This window comes from Passer domesticus, chromosome 20 (genome assembly GCF_036417665.1).
Source record: "Passer domesticus isolate bPasDom1 chromosome 20, bPasDom1.hap1, whole genome shotgun sequence".
In the NCBI taxonomy this organism is placed as follows: Eukaryota; Metazoa; Chordata; class Aves; order Passeriformes; family Passeridae; genus Passer; species Passer domesticus.
Window position 1 is genome coordinate 1,314,420 of NC_087493.1, and position 15,947 is coordinate 1,330,366.

The following is a 15,947-nucleotide window of genomic DNA, read 5'->3' on the forward strand; positions in this document are numbered from 1 at the left end:
ACATATATTTTCATCCCATACACACATCCAAGTGGGATCCAACTACAGCAAAGCTACTTTTGTCAGAAGTTAAATGACAGGCAACATCTGAGGGCTGCAAGACAGACGATTTCCTTATATACACCTCCTATGTGTCTGCAATGACCTATTCCAGAATAAAGACGATCTGTCCACAGAGGTCAGTGGGAAGTAAAGGGGACAGCTAGGGAGAGCAAATTCTGTAATATCCACACACAAAATATTTAACAAAACATTAATAGCAAAAGATCAAAACAGAGAAAAGCAAATATTTATTAACACAAAAACACTGTTTTGACTCAAGCTTTAAAAGAAGCTGGAAAGAAAAACACAAATAGGTCACTGAGCTCATTTTATGGGCTCAGAGGTCTCAACAGCACAAGGTTACGTTCCAAGAGAGCTTTTTTCCATACAGACACGTCATGCGTTGAAAAGACCAACATTTTTCTACTTCCCTTCTCAGGAAAGTTCAAAAGAAACACTTTCCAGGTTGGAAAGCAGAACTAAGTTTTCTTATGTTTTAGGGACATGAGACAGTTGAGAGGCCTTTGCTGCCTTACCTCATCCCGCATGTAAATACAGACTGGAGACAATTCACCATCCTGTTCCATCAACTCCCTGCAAGAAAGAGCAAAACACTGCAGCATCTGCACAACAGCCTACCCCCTCCAAAACCAGTACAGAGTGAAATCAGCAGGAAACACTGTCCTCCTTTTTTCTCCAGCAATAACCACTACACAGTTCACAGGATCGCTATTAGACATTATGTAAACAATCTGCTTCAATGCATTCACTTTTCCTTAAACACAGCCTAAAAGTTTAAAAACAAAGAAATAATTAAAATAAATTCTGAAATTAGCTGATCATACTAGATAAATTTAAACTTATCACTGTTCATGTCCCTCAGTACCCTATCTGAAACGTTATTTAGTTATATTTGCTCTTTTTAATTCAAGTTAAAAACTTCACTACAGCTTAGACTGAATTCACTGGGGAGAGGTCCATTTCTTTTCACATATGCACAGCAGCAAACGAAATTAAATACCTCTCTAAAGAAGATCCACTAAGGACAAGAAACTTGCCTTAGTATCATTTTTAAAAAAGAAAAGAGAAAGTAAGCAAACAAAAACAAAGAGCATGAACTTTCAGATTCTGGAGACCATGAAACAATTAAAGCCAAATGAAAGGTTGTCACTGTAGACAAAGTGAAAATCAAGCCATATTTAAGCATTTTAGTGATGTAGGACACGTATGAGCAATGATGCAAACTCCCAATAGCCCATCTCCAGAGGAAGTCAGAAGTGAGGGACCCTTAGCATCAAGATGGGGAAAAACCAGAAAGATGTTACTCTTTCCATTTTACTCTAGATAAGCAATTCTGAGGCATTGCAGTAAAAGACAAGCTTTATTATATGTTACTTGGTCAAATACAAAAGACAGACAAGCAAAAGACAATCACAGCCTATCACAGCAATTCTCAGTTCTCATCCAGCCAAAATGATGTGATTTCAAAAGGGGGAAAAAAAAAAGGAATGACACTTTCACCAAGAAAACCTCAGATGTCTACAGAAAAGTAAAAAGGCTTACAGAATTAACCAGTACATTATGCTGAAGCACTGGAATCAGTGAGAGCATTAGATTCAACACCAGAAGAAGCTCTGTCACATTTGTTTCCACTTTCAGGAAAGTGCAACTCAAACTGAAATCAGACAAGAATGTGGTAGAACGTGAGACTGAGGAGAATACTTTGCCTCACATCCCAAGCATGCCAATCTAAGAGGTGACCAGGTGCCCACTCTAAGACAATGCTGGTTTGGAAAGATATACCTGTCTGACTTCTCAAAAGCATTTTTTCAGAAGTTTCAGATTTAGACATTTCAGCCTAACTCAGCCTGGGAAAATACAAAAGGTAAGAACATTGCCCACAATATTCCCCATCTACACAATGAGATCTGACAAGATTTATCCTTCTCCATAGACCCCAGTAGCTCTTCTCCGCACACTCCGTCTCAAACTTCCTGTGCTCGCAGTTGCACCAGGATATCCCATGGTAAAGAGCTGTATATCCCATCTGCACGGCAACAGTTTATCATGAAACAGAACAACTGGAACTCTTCCTCATGGTAAACTCCCTTGATCTTACTGCTCTCTACAGTCCAGTCTCAGGGGTAGGTGGAGGGAATGGCTTTCCACTCACCCCACCAGGAAACCATCACCCATGACTTGAAGAGAAACCACCTCTCTGCAAAGCAGATAAGGAAATCCACCTGGCAGCCCAGGAACATGACACATGCTTGCTCACCTCCTGAGACCTCTGGAGGCAGTTCCCAAGGTCAGCCTGCCATTTTATGCCTGAAAAAAATTCCAGTAGTTTTCAGTGAAAAGTAGAAGTTTTGGGAAGATATTTCTACTTCACATTACCCTGCAATGTTTGAAATTCCCCAGTAGCAGTAATAAGTGCACTTTCTCCTAAATGCAGCTGCAAAACATTGATCAATTTGGCATTCAAGTGTCCCAAAATTTAAGCAGAAACTCAGGCTCCCTCTATCTACTACATCACTTATATCTATACTTGTACATTCAGGGTACATTCCCTATCTAGTGCCTAAATTTGTAAGCATCTTAACTGGGGCACTGAACAGGGTTAACTCTAAGAACATGATGTCAGTGATCAATGCCTGCTGCATTTTGACTTTTCCTGGAAAGAAGTTTAATGAACAGAGTTGCACCACTTAAAACATTGTGCCTTCAACATCATATAATTTAAACACTTATATTTTGAGATGCAATATTACCAGAAACAAAGTTATGTCAAGCAGATATGTAGGTATTGGGATTTGTTGTTATTTGTCTCTGCCCCTATACGGGAAAAGTGGTTTTGGGTGGCCACGCTTCAAAGGACGAGTCTGGACTCTCAAGTTTTTTGGTCTTCAATCTTGTTTATTAATTCTTACCTACAATATTTTCTCTCTGCCCAGCGGAGGTCTGCTCAGCAGGACAGTCAAGTGCACTCTCTCCTGCCCATGGGACGGTTGTGTCTTTTATAGTGAAAATTACATATATTATATTTACTTTTAATTCCCAATACTTTTCACCCTTATTGACAAGACTACTTTCACCATGAACTAATCTAAAAGTGCCAACATCACTACAGAAAATGGAAGACATGAAGAAGAAAGAAGAACTTAGGACTATGCTCTGAATCTTCCATCTTGTCTTTATGACCCTCCTGTACCTAAATTCTAAAATTTATACTTCATCTTGTAAATACACTATTTACACTCTGAAACTTCTCATCTCCTCACACAGATGTTTCATCTCTAGATAGATCAAAGTCAAGCTACCAGATACTTTTGGCAACATTCCAGGGTCTCTGAGCCCCCCAAGGGTTCTTTCGGCGACTTTGGACATCCAGAGTGATGTGTTGAGTTCCACATGTAGGCAAAGGATCCCTTGAGTAACAGTCAGAACCCACTCAGTCAATCAAGCGTGTGGTTCTGAAGTGAGTGTCCATCACACGGTCTGTCTGTGCTGTGGCCATGCTGACTGCTGCTCTTAGAAAAGCCTGGAACTCCACAAGCAGACATGCAATATACCCAGCCAGCAGGTTTCTGAAAGACCACCTTAGGACACAGGCAACGCTTTCTCTTATGGTAACAAGGAAATAACCTTTTGCACTTTAACAACCTGCTTGCCCAGCAGAAGACCAGAGTCTGCATAACCAAACTTAGCCCAGCATGAAGTGACAAAAGAAACTCAACTGAGAGGGAGTCAATCAGCCTATGAAGTGGAAAATGAAGGGAAATAGCCATTAAATTCCATGAAAATTCATCAAGGACATTTAAACTGAGACTCAAAACTCAGCTACAATGACATGTAAGTAAAACCAGAAGCCACTCAGGATTGAGAGAGCCACTGGAAAATTATGATACTCAATCTTTGAGTAATTCTCAAGAGCCAGAGAACATCAATGATTTCCAGTTGAAGGATGTGAGGGACTAAATCTGTTAAGCACAAACCACAACTGAGATGTCTGGTTTAATTGTAGCAGACTATATGCCATCTTGAGCAAATGGTTAAAAGCTTGCAACAGCACAGTGGTATGGGACAAGGCAAGTCACAAAGAAACCCAGAGGTAGAGCAAATCCAAATAGAGCAAACTATAAAACCAGTCCTGAGGGTCAGGCCTATTTTAGGAAAGTCAGCAGCCGAGAACTACTTCCAGACCAGTTGCAACATATTCCAGGGAGTTTATAGTACCAAGACTGTAAGACCACTATTTCAGAACACTTCTCCCAGCCACCACAACAAATCCCATTGTGCAGAAGGCAACAGACACACCATAGCAAAATACAATATTCAAGTTTCAGATTATGAAACACAGTTAACTTCAAGGTGAACAACCAAACCAAAACTAGAATAGGTTTGCCTCTTTTTGTGATTCTGCAATTAGTTATTCTCTTTCAGGAACAAAATGCACTATACAATGCTCTGCAGAAATCAAAAGATTAAGTTGCTCATACAAAGGAACATTGTGTTTTGATATCAGACTCAGGCTCCAACCTCCCTCTGGCAGCAGTACCTGAGGAAATTCCCAAGGCCAATGCCTGATGATGAAAAGCAGAAAAAAAAAAATCTTGTCTCAGTTGGAGAATTGGAACAAAAGATTACCAGAGAGTGCCTTTAGCATACCATAGCAGGTTACTGCACTCAGACTTCTCCAGACAATCCAGGAAAGATACTCATCCCCACCTTATTTTCAACAGGTTTTGCTTCCAATTAAAATTGGCTGTAGCCCTTGAGGAATCCTCAATAAAGGTAACAAAAGACAAAGGACTAATGAGACACAGAGAAACAGTACAGAATCACAGAAAAGGCAGACAGATCAGGCCAGGGAATACAAGCTTGAACCTCAAGCTGCTGTCTGTCTGTCAGGAAAGGTGGATGACAACCATTTAAGAGAAAAAAAGTCTTAGGTACAGTGGAACATGTTCTCACCAAAGACCAATAGAGAAGAAGCCAGTTTGACTTATAGAAACTAGTTTAATTCACTTTCCCAAAAACCGCTTTCCACATCAAGCAATTCTTTGAAGAGTCTTCTAAAAATGTGTGGAAAATATCTGAACCAAATTAATGACCAGTGTAGAAGAAGAAGCAGTGAAGAATCATAATGACTATCAAAGATGTCTCTGAGTCTCGGAATTGCAGCTGCTCTATGGAGAACAGCCCACAGAGCTGCTGAAGCTGCAAGCAAGCAAGAGTGGGAGACAGAAACACAGGCTTCTTGCTCATAAGGCAGACAACACTGTGCCCTCAACCAGCCTCTGCAGCACAGACTCCACACAAAGATCCCCAGAGACTTATTTTTGCCTAACTCTTGGAAGCTGCAGGCTCCTCCTCCAGCTGCTGCTAATCCATTACATGCACCCACTGAGGCAAGCACACACATCAAACATACTGTCCTCTCTTTGATGTGCTGCTCTTCAGAAGGAGAACGGCAAGCAGATTAGATTCCTTCATGTAGTGATCTGACAGGGCCTGTAAACATCTTGTGCAAGGACTGCCGCACGCTGAGAGGAGGAGCAGCCCTACAATAGCTTCCAGACCTTCTTCAGACCCAATTAGCCAAGATGGACGCTGGAAACCCAGGGGAAATTCCAGTGGATTTAGAATACTTCCCCTCACGCACTTAGCGCGGCCGAGCATTCCAGGAAATGTCTCCAGCTGGAAAGTCCAAGGAAGCATTCAACAAACATCAACAACTAGCTGACTAGTTAGTCAACTGAATCAAAACACATTGAACAGTAACTCAGCCCATTAAAACCACACAGATGGCTGTAGATCCAGCTTGTTCTGTGACTAAACCACACACAGCACCTTTGCTGCTTGTTGAACTTAACCAAGATTGCAAAGTCCATCCAAACATTTGAACTCAGCTTCCAGAGGCCAGAAACGAGCAGCTGTGTTCTGAACTGAAGTTATGAATGCTTAGCATACTGCAGCAGTTAGAAGCTTAAGAAGAGCAACATGTATATTAACTAGTAGTATTACAATGACCTGTAACCAATAAAACCACTTCAAAAGAGCAAAATTATATGAAAAGCTCAAAATTTAAATCAAAGAAACAATCAACTAATATGAGAGGAAGCTACACAAAGGTTATTTGTCAATAATTACCACCTTCCACCAGTCTAGTAGTCCCCAAACTGCAACAGGCATTCCTCTCCTCACGGAGGGCACAAAGGGTATAGTAAGGGACAAGGGGGGACTTAAAACACTCAGGAAAATTATACATGTGTTTTTTGTCCTACCTCTTTCCTCAATTAAAAGAAAAATAATTATTTTATCTCTAGCATTTACATGAATACTGTTCCTTTACTTATGAATAAATGTCACATTGTAGACACGGTCCATGATTAAAAACAGAACGGCTGTCACAGTTCAAGGCTTCCTCTTCCAAACCATGAAAAATAGAAAAGAAGTGCCTCTCTCCAAGAAAAGTTTATTAGCTTGGCATTCCAAAACAATACAGCTTTCTAAAACCAAAACTAAAGACAAAAGGTAGCACTCAATGCAGACCGGACTAAAATAATAAGATTTCTAACCCAGGTACAGGTTCAATAAATATAGAACCAGAAATTCTTCCATTTGAACAGGATCTAATCAGTCTTTTGAAGATGCCACATTAACCTGCTGGGAGCTCCTGATTTCCTTGAAGAACTTGCACAACAGCCAGCCTCAAAAGCAACAACAACCCATAGAAAAGAACCCCCTGCACTACAGGGAACTGCAGCACAGAAATACTGGGGATCGAGATCACCCAGGCTTGACACACACACCTCTAGCAGTAACTTGACTTCAAATAGGTTTGTGTAAAAGGAAGGTGGTGCAACATATCCCAGTATCTTCACAGCTTTAACAGTTTGCTACCAGTTTATGACCTGAATCAGGAGCGGTACTCCACTCCTGATAAATAATAAATAAATAAATAATAAAAATATGGATTGTCAAATCTGCAAGAGCAAGGAAAATGCAAACATCTCTGTTATAAAGGAAAAATCACAATCAAATAAATGCAAATTATATTGAAGGATTTAGTTGGGTCACCATAACATGCAATTAGTGGCATGCAGAGGTCCATCCAAACAAGTGCATTTTCTCACTGCATTGCTCACCTGATCTTTGCAAAATGGTTGAGAAGTTCCCACAAGGTCTGCTGACAGAGGAAGGTGTCTTGCAAACGGGAGCCATCGTCTAGCTGTAATGCTATCCGAACCTATAGAACACCACAAAGAACTCATCTGAAAATCGAATGAAAACTTATTTTTAAGTTTTTGTTTTATTTAAAAACAACTTTTTAAAATATTTGCTTCTTGTTCATCGGTGCAAGCATTCTGGCCTGAATTCCTGTTTGTTGGGATGAATGGCTCCTGAGCATGGGGGAGGCCATCCTGGAATACTAACCATCTTTCATGGACCCCTCTCCCTGTACCTTGAACTGGAACATATTCAGAGAAAAGCCAGTGCAAACATCCCAAATCATGTACCATCGTGAGCAGTGGAGGTGCTCTGTTTTATACCAGATGAAACTTTACAGTAAGGGTCTTCACAGCTACATAGAACAAATTCCAACAACCCAGACATGACTGATACAGCTGCACCATCTAAAACACCAAAACAGAGCTCTGTATACTTCAGCATCATTTTGCAGAACAACTTCCCTGAGACAAAACAGTTCACTTGCACATCCACACACAGAAACAATGAACACAGTCCCCTCCATCCCTGCTTTACTGAAGACCTAAACAACCGTTAGCAGTCCAAAGAAATGTTTGTAACTTGCAACTCCCTAATGTTTCCTAACCACCACATTTTGATACACAACTTAAGAGATAAGCAACAAAAAATCTCAACAATAATTCTGGTCATTAAATTATCGAGTTCCTGGACACCTGCAGAAAAAGGCAAGAGCCAGCTAGCTGCCAAATTTAACAAGTCGTTTCCAACCTGGAATGCCAACATCCACATACATTATAAGGCACCACACTGTCTTTAGAGAATTGCTTCCCTACCTCTCCGTCACTAAAAAAAAAAAAAATTAAAAAAAAAAAAAAAAGAAAACACCAAAAAAAACCAAGACATTTCTAAAGTGAACACATGACGGAGTCAGTTGAACACATGCTGGGATCAGTCCTGAAGAACTTCAAACTCCGGAGTGTCCCAAGGGAAAAGTTTAGCAGCTAACCAAGAAATAGAGAATTATCTATTCTCTAGATAATATTCTGCAGATCACTTTAGGTGTTATCTTAACCTTTTAGAGAATATTCAGCCTTTTCCAGAATGTCTAACTCTTAAGTTTTCCCAATTAGCTCACCTGTCTAAAGAAAAATCACACCAAGTCCTGTAGCCACTAGATAAAACCTGGTTTCTCCAGTCAGCTTTAGTTTTAAGAAGTCCACAAATCTGGCCTTATTCCAAAGCCTGAGAAGGACATTAGCCCAAGATAGCCAAAGCCACTTTCTTTAATTCTGTGTTTTCACGTGTCCCTACCAGTACTCTCAGTGCAGCCTCTCACTGAGTGCAAGGTGTGTGTGCAAGCACAAGGGCAGGAGCTACAGAGAGGTGGGAAGGAGACATCACATGCTCCAGGAATTCACTGTCATCTGCCTTGGCTCCCAGCAGTCCTCACAGGACTGCAAATGCTGATCTGCTGGAGACAGGAATGTTTCTACATAAAGGAAACAGCAGCATCACCAATAATGAGCAGACAGTACAATGTCGTTTCACCCCACCACTAACACAATCTCCCGGTTTCTCCTACACAGGAGACAAGCTTTAGATTATTCTCAGCTACAGCAGAGCGATGACAGCTGACATCACCATTCTGTAAGAATCCAGGCCAGAAATTCAGACTACCAGTTGCATCAGTTTTTGGGCAACAGTTCAAAGCTAAACATGTCACGAAAGTCCTGTTCACTCAATTAGGAAAGTCTCTTCAAAACCCCAGGTGCTACTTAGTATTCCAACAACCAGTGCCAATTATCGTCTAAGTTTACAAACATTTAAACAAGAGGCTGACAGCTTTAACACCAGAGCTGTACTGATGCTGCTCCTGAGTCACCTGCCATCACAAAGGGAATTTGTTCCATTTTTCACTAAAGAACTCTCTTACAGGAAACAACGTTTTCCACATGCATAGGCAAATCCTAAAGCTTTCTATTTGTAGAACGTCAGATTTGCTGAACAAACTCATGATTTATCAAAACATGTATTCTGTCTCTAGGGTAACTGCTATCACAAAGGAAAGCACACCTATTTCCACACACGTAATCTTAATAGAACATACAGTAACAAAAGACACAGAATCAAATTCATCCCAACATTACTGCAGCCAGCTGGCATGACTGAGTCTGCATCTGCACTGCCACTACATCCCAGTCACAGTACCTGGCTGTTACAGAATTCCCTATTTTTTAACACATACTCCCTGTGGGAGGGAATTCTTTTTAGTCAGTTGTTCTGTACAAAGTCTTTTCTTACGCTGTGAAATTCTTGAAGTAAAATCTGCTCAAGTTTGTGGGGCAGGGACTCTGTTTAGACTCCACTCTTCATGTGCACACTTGCTGCGCCTTCTCACCTTCATGACACAGCAACCAGCACTCCCAGGGAAGCATCACTTCTGTATACTGTACTGTTAAACTGCAACTAAATAGTAACAACTTACACTTCTATTAGCTCTTTTGTGATCTAGTGTAACAATTCCACACTAAAACCCCTCTCCTAACAGTGAACAGTCCTTTTTGCCCTTTCTCGCAATATAAGTTCAGGAGGGAAAAAATAAAATCATTGTTTTCCTTCAGTACCTCCCAAACTGGATGTAAATGTCAGATGGTCGTCACTACACGGTTTCAAGAGAAACACTTTTCTCTGGAAGACAACCTCCATTCCACCATAACATTTCACTGAAAATTTTAAGCAGATGCTACTGCTTTGTGGTAATTTTTAAGTAAAGACATTATTTCAAGCACAAATGTCTTTCTACTCCCAGAAAAAAACCAGAAAAAGACATTTGTGCCAAAGAAAGAAAATGGAGGTTTTACAGAGGAAAGTATGAACATCAGGGACCCCCAAAACTATGTTACACAGTGAACTAAAGCAGAGACTCCAAAGCCTTCTCACACCACAAAGTTTACTTACCAGTTTCTCTCAGCTAGAGCCCATAACAAACACCACTAACACTGCTTGGCTGACAGACATTAAATATCAGCACCAAAATGGAGGAAGTTAACAAATAGCAAGATGACTTAGTGATAGACAAATTTCCATTCCCAGGCTACTTAAGTAAGACCACACATCAGTTTTACAACATGAAAAGTTCACTCAGTAACACCTCTGCATTGCTTGAAAAGCTAGGCCTACGGCCACAGGGATATGTATAGAAGATTTTTACACTCCTAAAAGTGGCCATAATTTCTAGAGAAAACACCATCCAAAAGTCCTCTGCAAATAATACCAAATAGGGACATTTGGCCACTGATGAATACAGAACATGCCACTGAAGACTCTAAAGCTGTGTAAACACACCATGAACACCAATGCTGGGAAAGCAACAAAACAGGATTCTGTAAGAATCTGAGATTTAGTAAAATCCAGAGCTGGACAACAGCAACTGAAACAGAAATTAGGAGAGGGAACTGAATTAGTCATCACTGGTGTTTAACTTCTTCTTCTATCCATGACCACTAGTTTTCAGCTCGTCACACCATCCCACTCTCCTCTAGCACAGCTGGTACCCCATGCTCATGCAGACTCTAAGTAAAGACTTTCAGCAACTTAATTACTATTTTCAAAAGCACTGCAACCAGTCTTCAGCTGGTCTCTCACAGAGGCGTTGGCCATGCTGGCCTGTGCTCTTGGTCATTAGATCTGACGGAATCCTATCAGCACAACTGGTAACTGGACAAACCAGGTCACGCTGTGTAAACTAACATACCGTGGTTCCAGCTCCTGCTCTGCTGGAGACTGGCACCATCTCCAGTTTGGCATTGTTGGGCAGCCTAGCAAATCTCCACTGCAAAGACAGGTCCAACACATTCCTCTGAAACCTGAAGGAGAACAGAGCCTATAAGCAATACAAAGTCCAGGTATTGTGCAAGAGAATTCTCAGAAGGCTGACTAGAAGCCATAGAACATGATTCAATAATGAACAATTGGTAACTATAAAAGCATCATCAATAAAAGCTATTCTGCACACCAAAGCAGCTGCAGTTTGTAGAGGTCGCAGAGAAGATACCCAAATATATATTCTTCCTTTAAAGGTTTTAAAGAAACAAACAGCAACCAACTACATAACCAAGCCTGGTTAAATACCAATGTACTCTTTTTTTTTTTCAGTGCTACTCAAACGAGTTTGAAGTTAAGACACCACAAAAGCACAGGGTCAAACCCCCAGGTAAGAGAGGAGACGGGCGTTGCTGCTCTGTGGCCTGGAGGTGCACGCGTGGGTGTCCCGTGGCAGCGACACGGGGCCTCGCCGTCCGTCCCAGCACCGAAAGGAATGCGGCACAGGGAAACCGGGGCGAACCGACCTGAACAGAGCTCAGTGCGTGCCCGGCCCCTCTCACTTCCCCCGCCCGCCGCGGATCCCGCCGGGCCCCGGCCGCGCCGCGGGCTCGGCAGCAGGCGGGACCTCTCCCACAGCGGCAGGCAGCCGGGCCCGGCCCCGCGGCCACACTCACTTCAGGCCGTACTCGCCAGGGCTGCCACCCTGCTTCCTGCAGACCTCCTCGAGGACCTGCGGAAAGAAGAGAGGCGTCACGGCTGGCCTTTGGCCCTGCCTCCGCCTTCCCCTCGGCCCCCTCCCCGCCGCGGACCCACCTGGAGCAGGACCGTGCCGGGCCCCACCCGCACCGTGACCCGCCGCCCGCTGGGCGCCAACACCGACACCGCGGCGCCGCCCCCGCCGACGGCCGCCATCTTCCCCTGCCGTCCGTGCCAGCCCCGCGCGGCGGGGCGGAGCCGGCCCGGGGCCGTCCTGCTGCCGGCCCGCCCCGCCGCACCGCGCCGCGCCCCGGCCGCCCCGGAGGGGAGCGCTGGCCCGGCCCGGCCCCGCCCGGCGGCTGCGGGAGCAAGCGGTCCCTGCCTGGCGAAGCCGGCCCGCGGCGGGACGGGCCGGCGGCTCCGGGGGCGGGGCGGGGCGGTTCGCCCGCGGCGAGTGCGGTTCCCTGGGCGCGCGGGGGGCCGGCGGCAGCGGCGGCCCGTGGACTGGGCGCACGGTGGGCGGCCCGGGCTGCTCCCCCGGCGCTGGGCGGGGGCTGCCCGCGGCCCTGCCCGCTGGGCCGGGGCCGGGGCCGGGGCGGGGGCGGCTCCGGAGCCGCCGCTGTCTCGCCGCTCCGCGGGGAGCGGGCGAGGAGCCAGGCACGCGTCCCGCTGCGGCTGTCGGCGCCTGTGTTGTCCCTTGGGTTTCCAGTGTCTGGATCCTCCTCCAGGGAAATAAAACATTTTCCCGTTTTACAGGGAGCCTGCCCGGCAGCACAGGCGGGGACCCCTACCCGAGGGCCGGCCGGCCGGGCATCGCCAGGCAGAAATGCCCTGGGCTAGAGGGCTCAGATCTCGCTCCCGAACAGTGGCACCGAAATCTCTGCGCGTACAGGGAAAGTTCTCCGGGGTCAAATAACATCCCTGGCGAGCGCCGCATGTCCGGGGAATGGGGACCATCGTGCCGCCTCCCAGTGCCACCGGAGTGTCCGGGCAGTGTCACGATCGGGGCGCCGCTGGTCACACAAAACACAGCATCCTGCTGCCCCTGAGAGACATTTCTTCCGGCAAAAAAAGGAGAAAAAAGTTCATTTGGAACCTCGTGGCCAGTGCTGCAAACTCAGATGGTCAGAAGAGATGGCTGCAGCCAAGGAACCAAAATTATCATACATTTCACAACACACAAATTCCCAGAGACTTTATTTCATTTATGGGTTTCCCCTTCAGTCTCGGCATGGCCTCTGCATCAAAGGCACTCTCAGATTCGATGACAGTGTGTTTAGTTTGCTATCATAAAAAGAAAACAAAACAACTCACCAAAAAAAAAAAAAAAAACCCAAAAAACCCACCAAAAAACAAAACCCAAAACTTTTAGTTTGAGTAACCACTGGAATTTATTTAGCCTCAGTTGTAACCACATGCCAAATACTTTCTCGTTTCTCTACTTCTATATTTATCCTATATGTTAAGTCTCCACCTCTACCCCAGCACCCACAAAAATGTCTGGTTTGCTTGGCTTATAAAATAAAAAGATCCTTTCAAGGAAAGACACTTTCATGAAAGATAACACTTGGTTGTGCTAACCATATCAGCAGTGTCAGAGAAGGGAGAAAATGGGAATTTTAAAGATGGAGAGATTTACCGTAGCTTATGCATGTGGATTCCCAAGTCCACCCAATACCATAATTGTTCAGTGAGATGTAGAAATAGTAATAAAGGATGTCCAGGTGTAAAATGTTTAAAACAATGCTTTAATAGTCTTTACATTTCGTTAGTTCCATTGGGCAGTATCATTGCCATTACATTTATAGAGCTACAGTGTTCAGGATACATAGTTTTCTACCTTCTCAATTGCCTTGTGCTGTAAATATACTTGAGGAGGTGTGAGGACTTAAGGGAAAGATTTTCTCAAAGTTGACACACTTGTCTAAAAAAGGATGCAACAAATATCTGATATTAAAATACTTCTTAATCTTTAAAATAGGGAGAGACACAAAGCTCTGCAACTATCTCACACATAATGAAGATATCCCATTCTTCCACTAGTTAATACTTTTGCTGGAGGCAAAGAAGCAATGAAGATGACTTTGTTAACTGCAGTGACTTATCTCCCTGCTCAGGCAGAGCAGCCCTTCCAGTCTGAAAGATGCCCTTTGGGTTTCATGGCCCAAAACACTGATCTCGTTTCTGGATGGGTGTAGCTCCTCTGATGTCTGAAGCAGGCAGCTGCTTCATCTTTTGCACCTTTTCTGCATCTGGAAGTGACACATCCCTTAAAGAAACATTGCTCCTATTAAAAATACACCAATGTAATTTGAGCTGAACATTTCCAAGTCGTGGGATTAGAGGTGATTCTGGTTATTAATAATATGTAATAATCATAAAGTTCCATGGAAGGGAAGGGTCACGTTTCATACCCAGTGCCACTTCTAATCTCAAATATTTATCTGAAATTAGAAGCATCAGGAGAGAAACCGCGGGATGATTACAACCTGAAGTCCATTAAAGTGCCATGAAGACAGAGGACCTCGTTTGGGAATGGCTGAAAACATCCTTATATCTGATTTCTGCCACTGTCAGGCTGGAGGATGCCTGCAAATCTACCAGGTGAGCCCCAGCCAAACAGCCTCCAAAAATTTGTCTTAAATTGCATTTTTTTGGTAATTAGAGTGAACACACTGCAGAATGACTTTCCCTAATCCCACTTTTCAGGCAGCTGATGCTTTGCATTCAATACATAGCCCTGGTACTGTCTGCATCTACATTGTCACAGGCATACAGGGAGTAACACACATTTGCTTCTTCATAAAGTAGCAAAACCTCACCTGCTTTTATTTTTTATTTCTTCTCTCAAAATGAATAGGAAGTTAGCTGTAAACACGTAGAAATACGTAGTAACAAGCTCCAAAACATGATGCAGAACAAGCTGCTTATCACTGTAACGATAATTCTGGAGTGTTTCAAGAGATGGTACCTACCAGAGCACCACCCAGCACATCACAGGTTTCAAGAGGGCTCTGGTGCTCTCCTGAAGTTCTTTACAGCCCCTGGCCTCGGGGTGAGGGGCAGCAGTAGCATGACTGCGCAAAAGCAGGATTCTGTGGGTGAGTAGTGCTGTATGGGGTAATTTACATGCAACACAAGAGCCAAGCAATGAGCCAGGGAGCCTGGTCTGAGCCAGGGCTGCAGCATTGCTCAAATCAACAATGAGAGGTGGCTATGAAGGGGAACCATACCTGTGCCATGAGCCCTTACACAGCACCCAGGTGTAACCCTCTGGGTTCCTGGGTTTCCTTGGGAAACATCTGAAGGGCTAGTGCTGGGGCTGCCTTAGTCCTGGCAGGGTATGAAGGAATTCAGAACTGTCTCATAAACCTTGGTACAGCATAGTCCAACACACTGAACATATAGGGACACATCTCAGGACATAGTGGAACACATTATGCAGGACATTTCAATTTCAAGGGTATTAAATTAAAACAATACCTCCCATAACATTATTCTCAATCATTAAAAGTCTCCTGCTTGCCTTCTATGTGCTTCACTCCTACCAACAGAAATGCCAACTCTCCCGTGCCTGGAGCAGGACTCACAATTCTTTCAGCTTTCTCTGAGCTTCTTTTTGTACGGAGGCCAATCTATTCAATGCAGGGAGGCTCTTATGAAAAGATTAAAATTCAGCGAACCCCTCATGATGAAGTATTATAAAATTACCTAAAATCTGTGTCACTTTGATGGCCACTCAAGTTCAGTATGTCAAGGAGTTGAACGGTACCAGATTTAAATGTTTAGAAATCAGAAAGGCTGTTACACCAGACCAACAGACTTACATTCTTCCTCATAGCCCCTTGCTCAGCCATGAAAAGTAATGCAACACTTTCCTGAGCTTTGGAAAGATAGCAGGAGTGCTCTGAACGAACCCTCCCCTGAGTGACCTGAACCAGAGGTCAGAAAGCTGAAGAGGGCTCAGTAAAGTCAAGCCACACAAAATTTGAATTTCTTTGTTTCACTTCTCAGGACAAAGATCTGCAACTTTAATACGCATTCCTCTCTGGCATAAGATGCCTCCCTGGTGCATCATAATCAGTCACCCCTCAATGCACCAGCTGGTTACCAAGCAAGGCATTACAGAGTGCAGGAACTCAGCCCCAGAGGAAAGAAAGAGCAGGGAC

At 44.0% G+C, this 15,947-nt stretch overlaps 1 protein-coding gene across 3 annotated transcripts in view; it reads right to left on the reverse strand.

Annotated features, from left to right (window-relative positions):
- ASPSCR1 (ASPSCR1 tether for SLC2A4, UBX domain containing) overlaps window positions 1-12,042 on the reverse strand; it is a 37,730-nt gene extending 25,688 nt beyond the window's left edge. For 2 of the 3 annotated variants that reach the window (XM_064395386.1, XM_064395385.1), the window contains exons 1-5: window positions 11,896-12,042; window positions 11,757-11,812; window positions 11,012-11,123; window positions 7,194-7,294; window positions 579-636 (exon numbers count right to left, since the gene is read on the reverse strand). In XM_064395386.1, coding sequence (XP_064251456.1) covers window positions 579-636; window positions 7,194-7,294; window positions 11,012-11,123; window positions 11,757-11,812; window positions 11,896-11,994 — 426 coding nt within the window. In that variant the 5' untranslated portion in view covers window positions 11,995-12,042. The remainder of the gene's footprint in view (window positions 1-578; window positions 637-7,193; window positions 7,295-11,011; window positions 11,124-11,756; window positions 11,813-11,895) is intronic. The other variant, XM_064395384.1, reaches the window with a different exon arrangement.
- Between the last annotated feature and the right edge of the window lie 3,905 nt (window positions 12,043-15,947).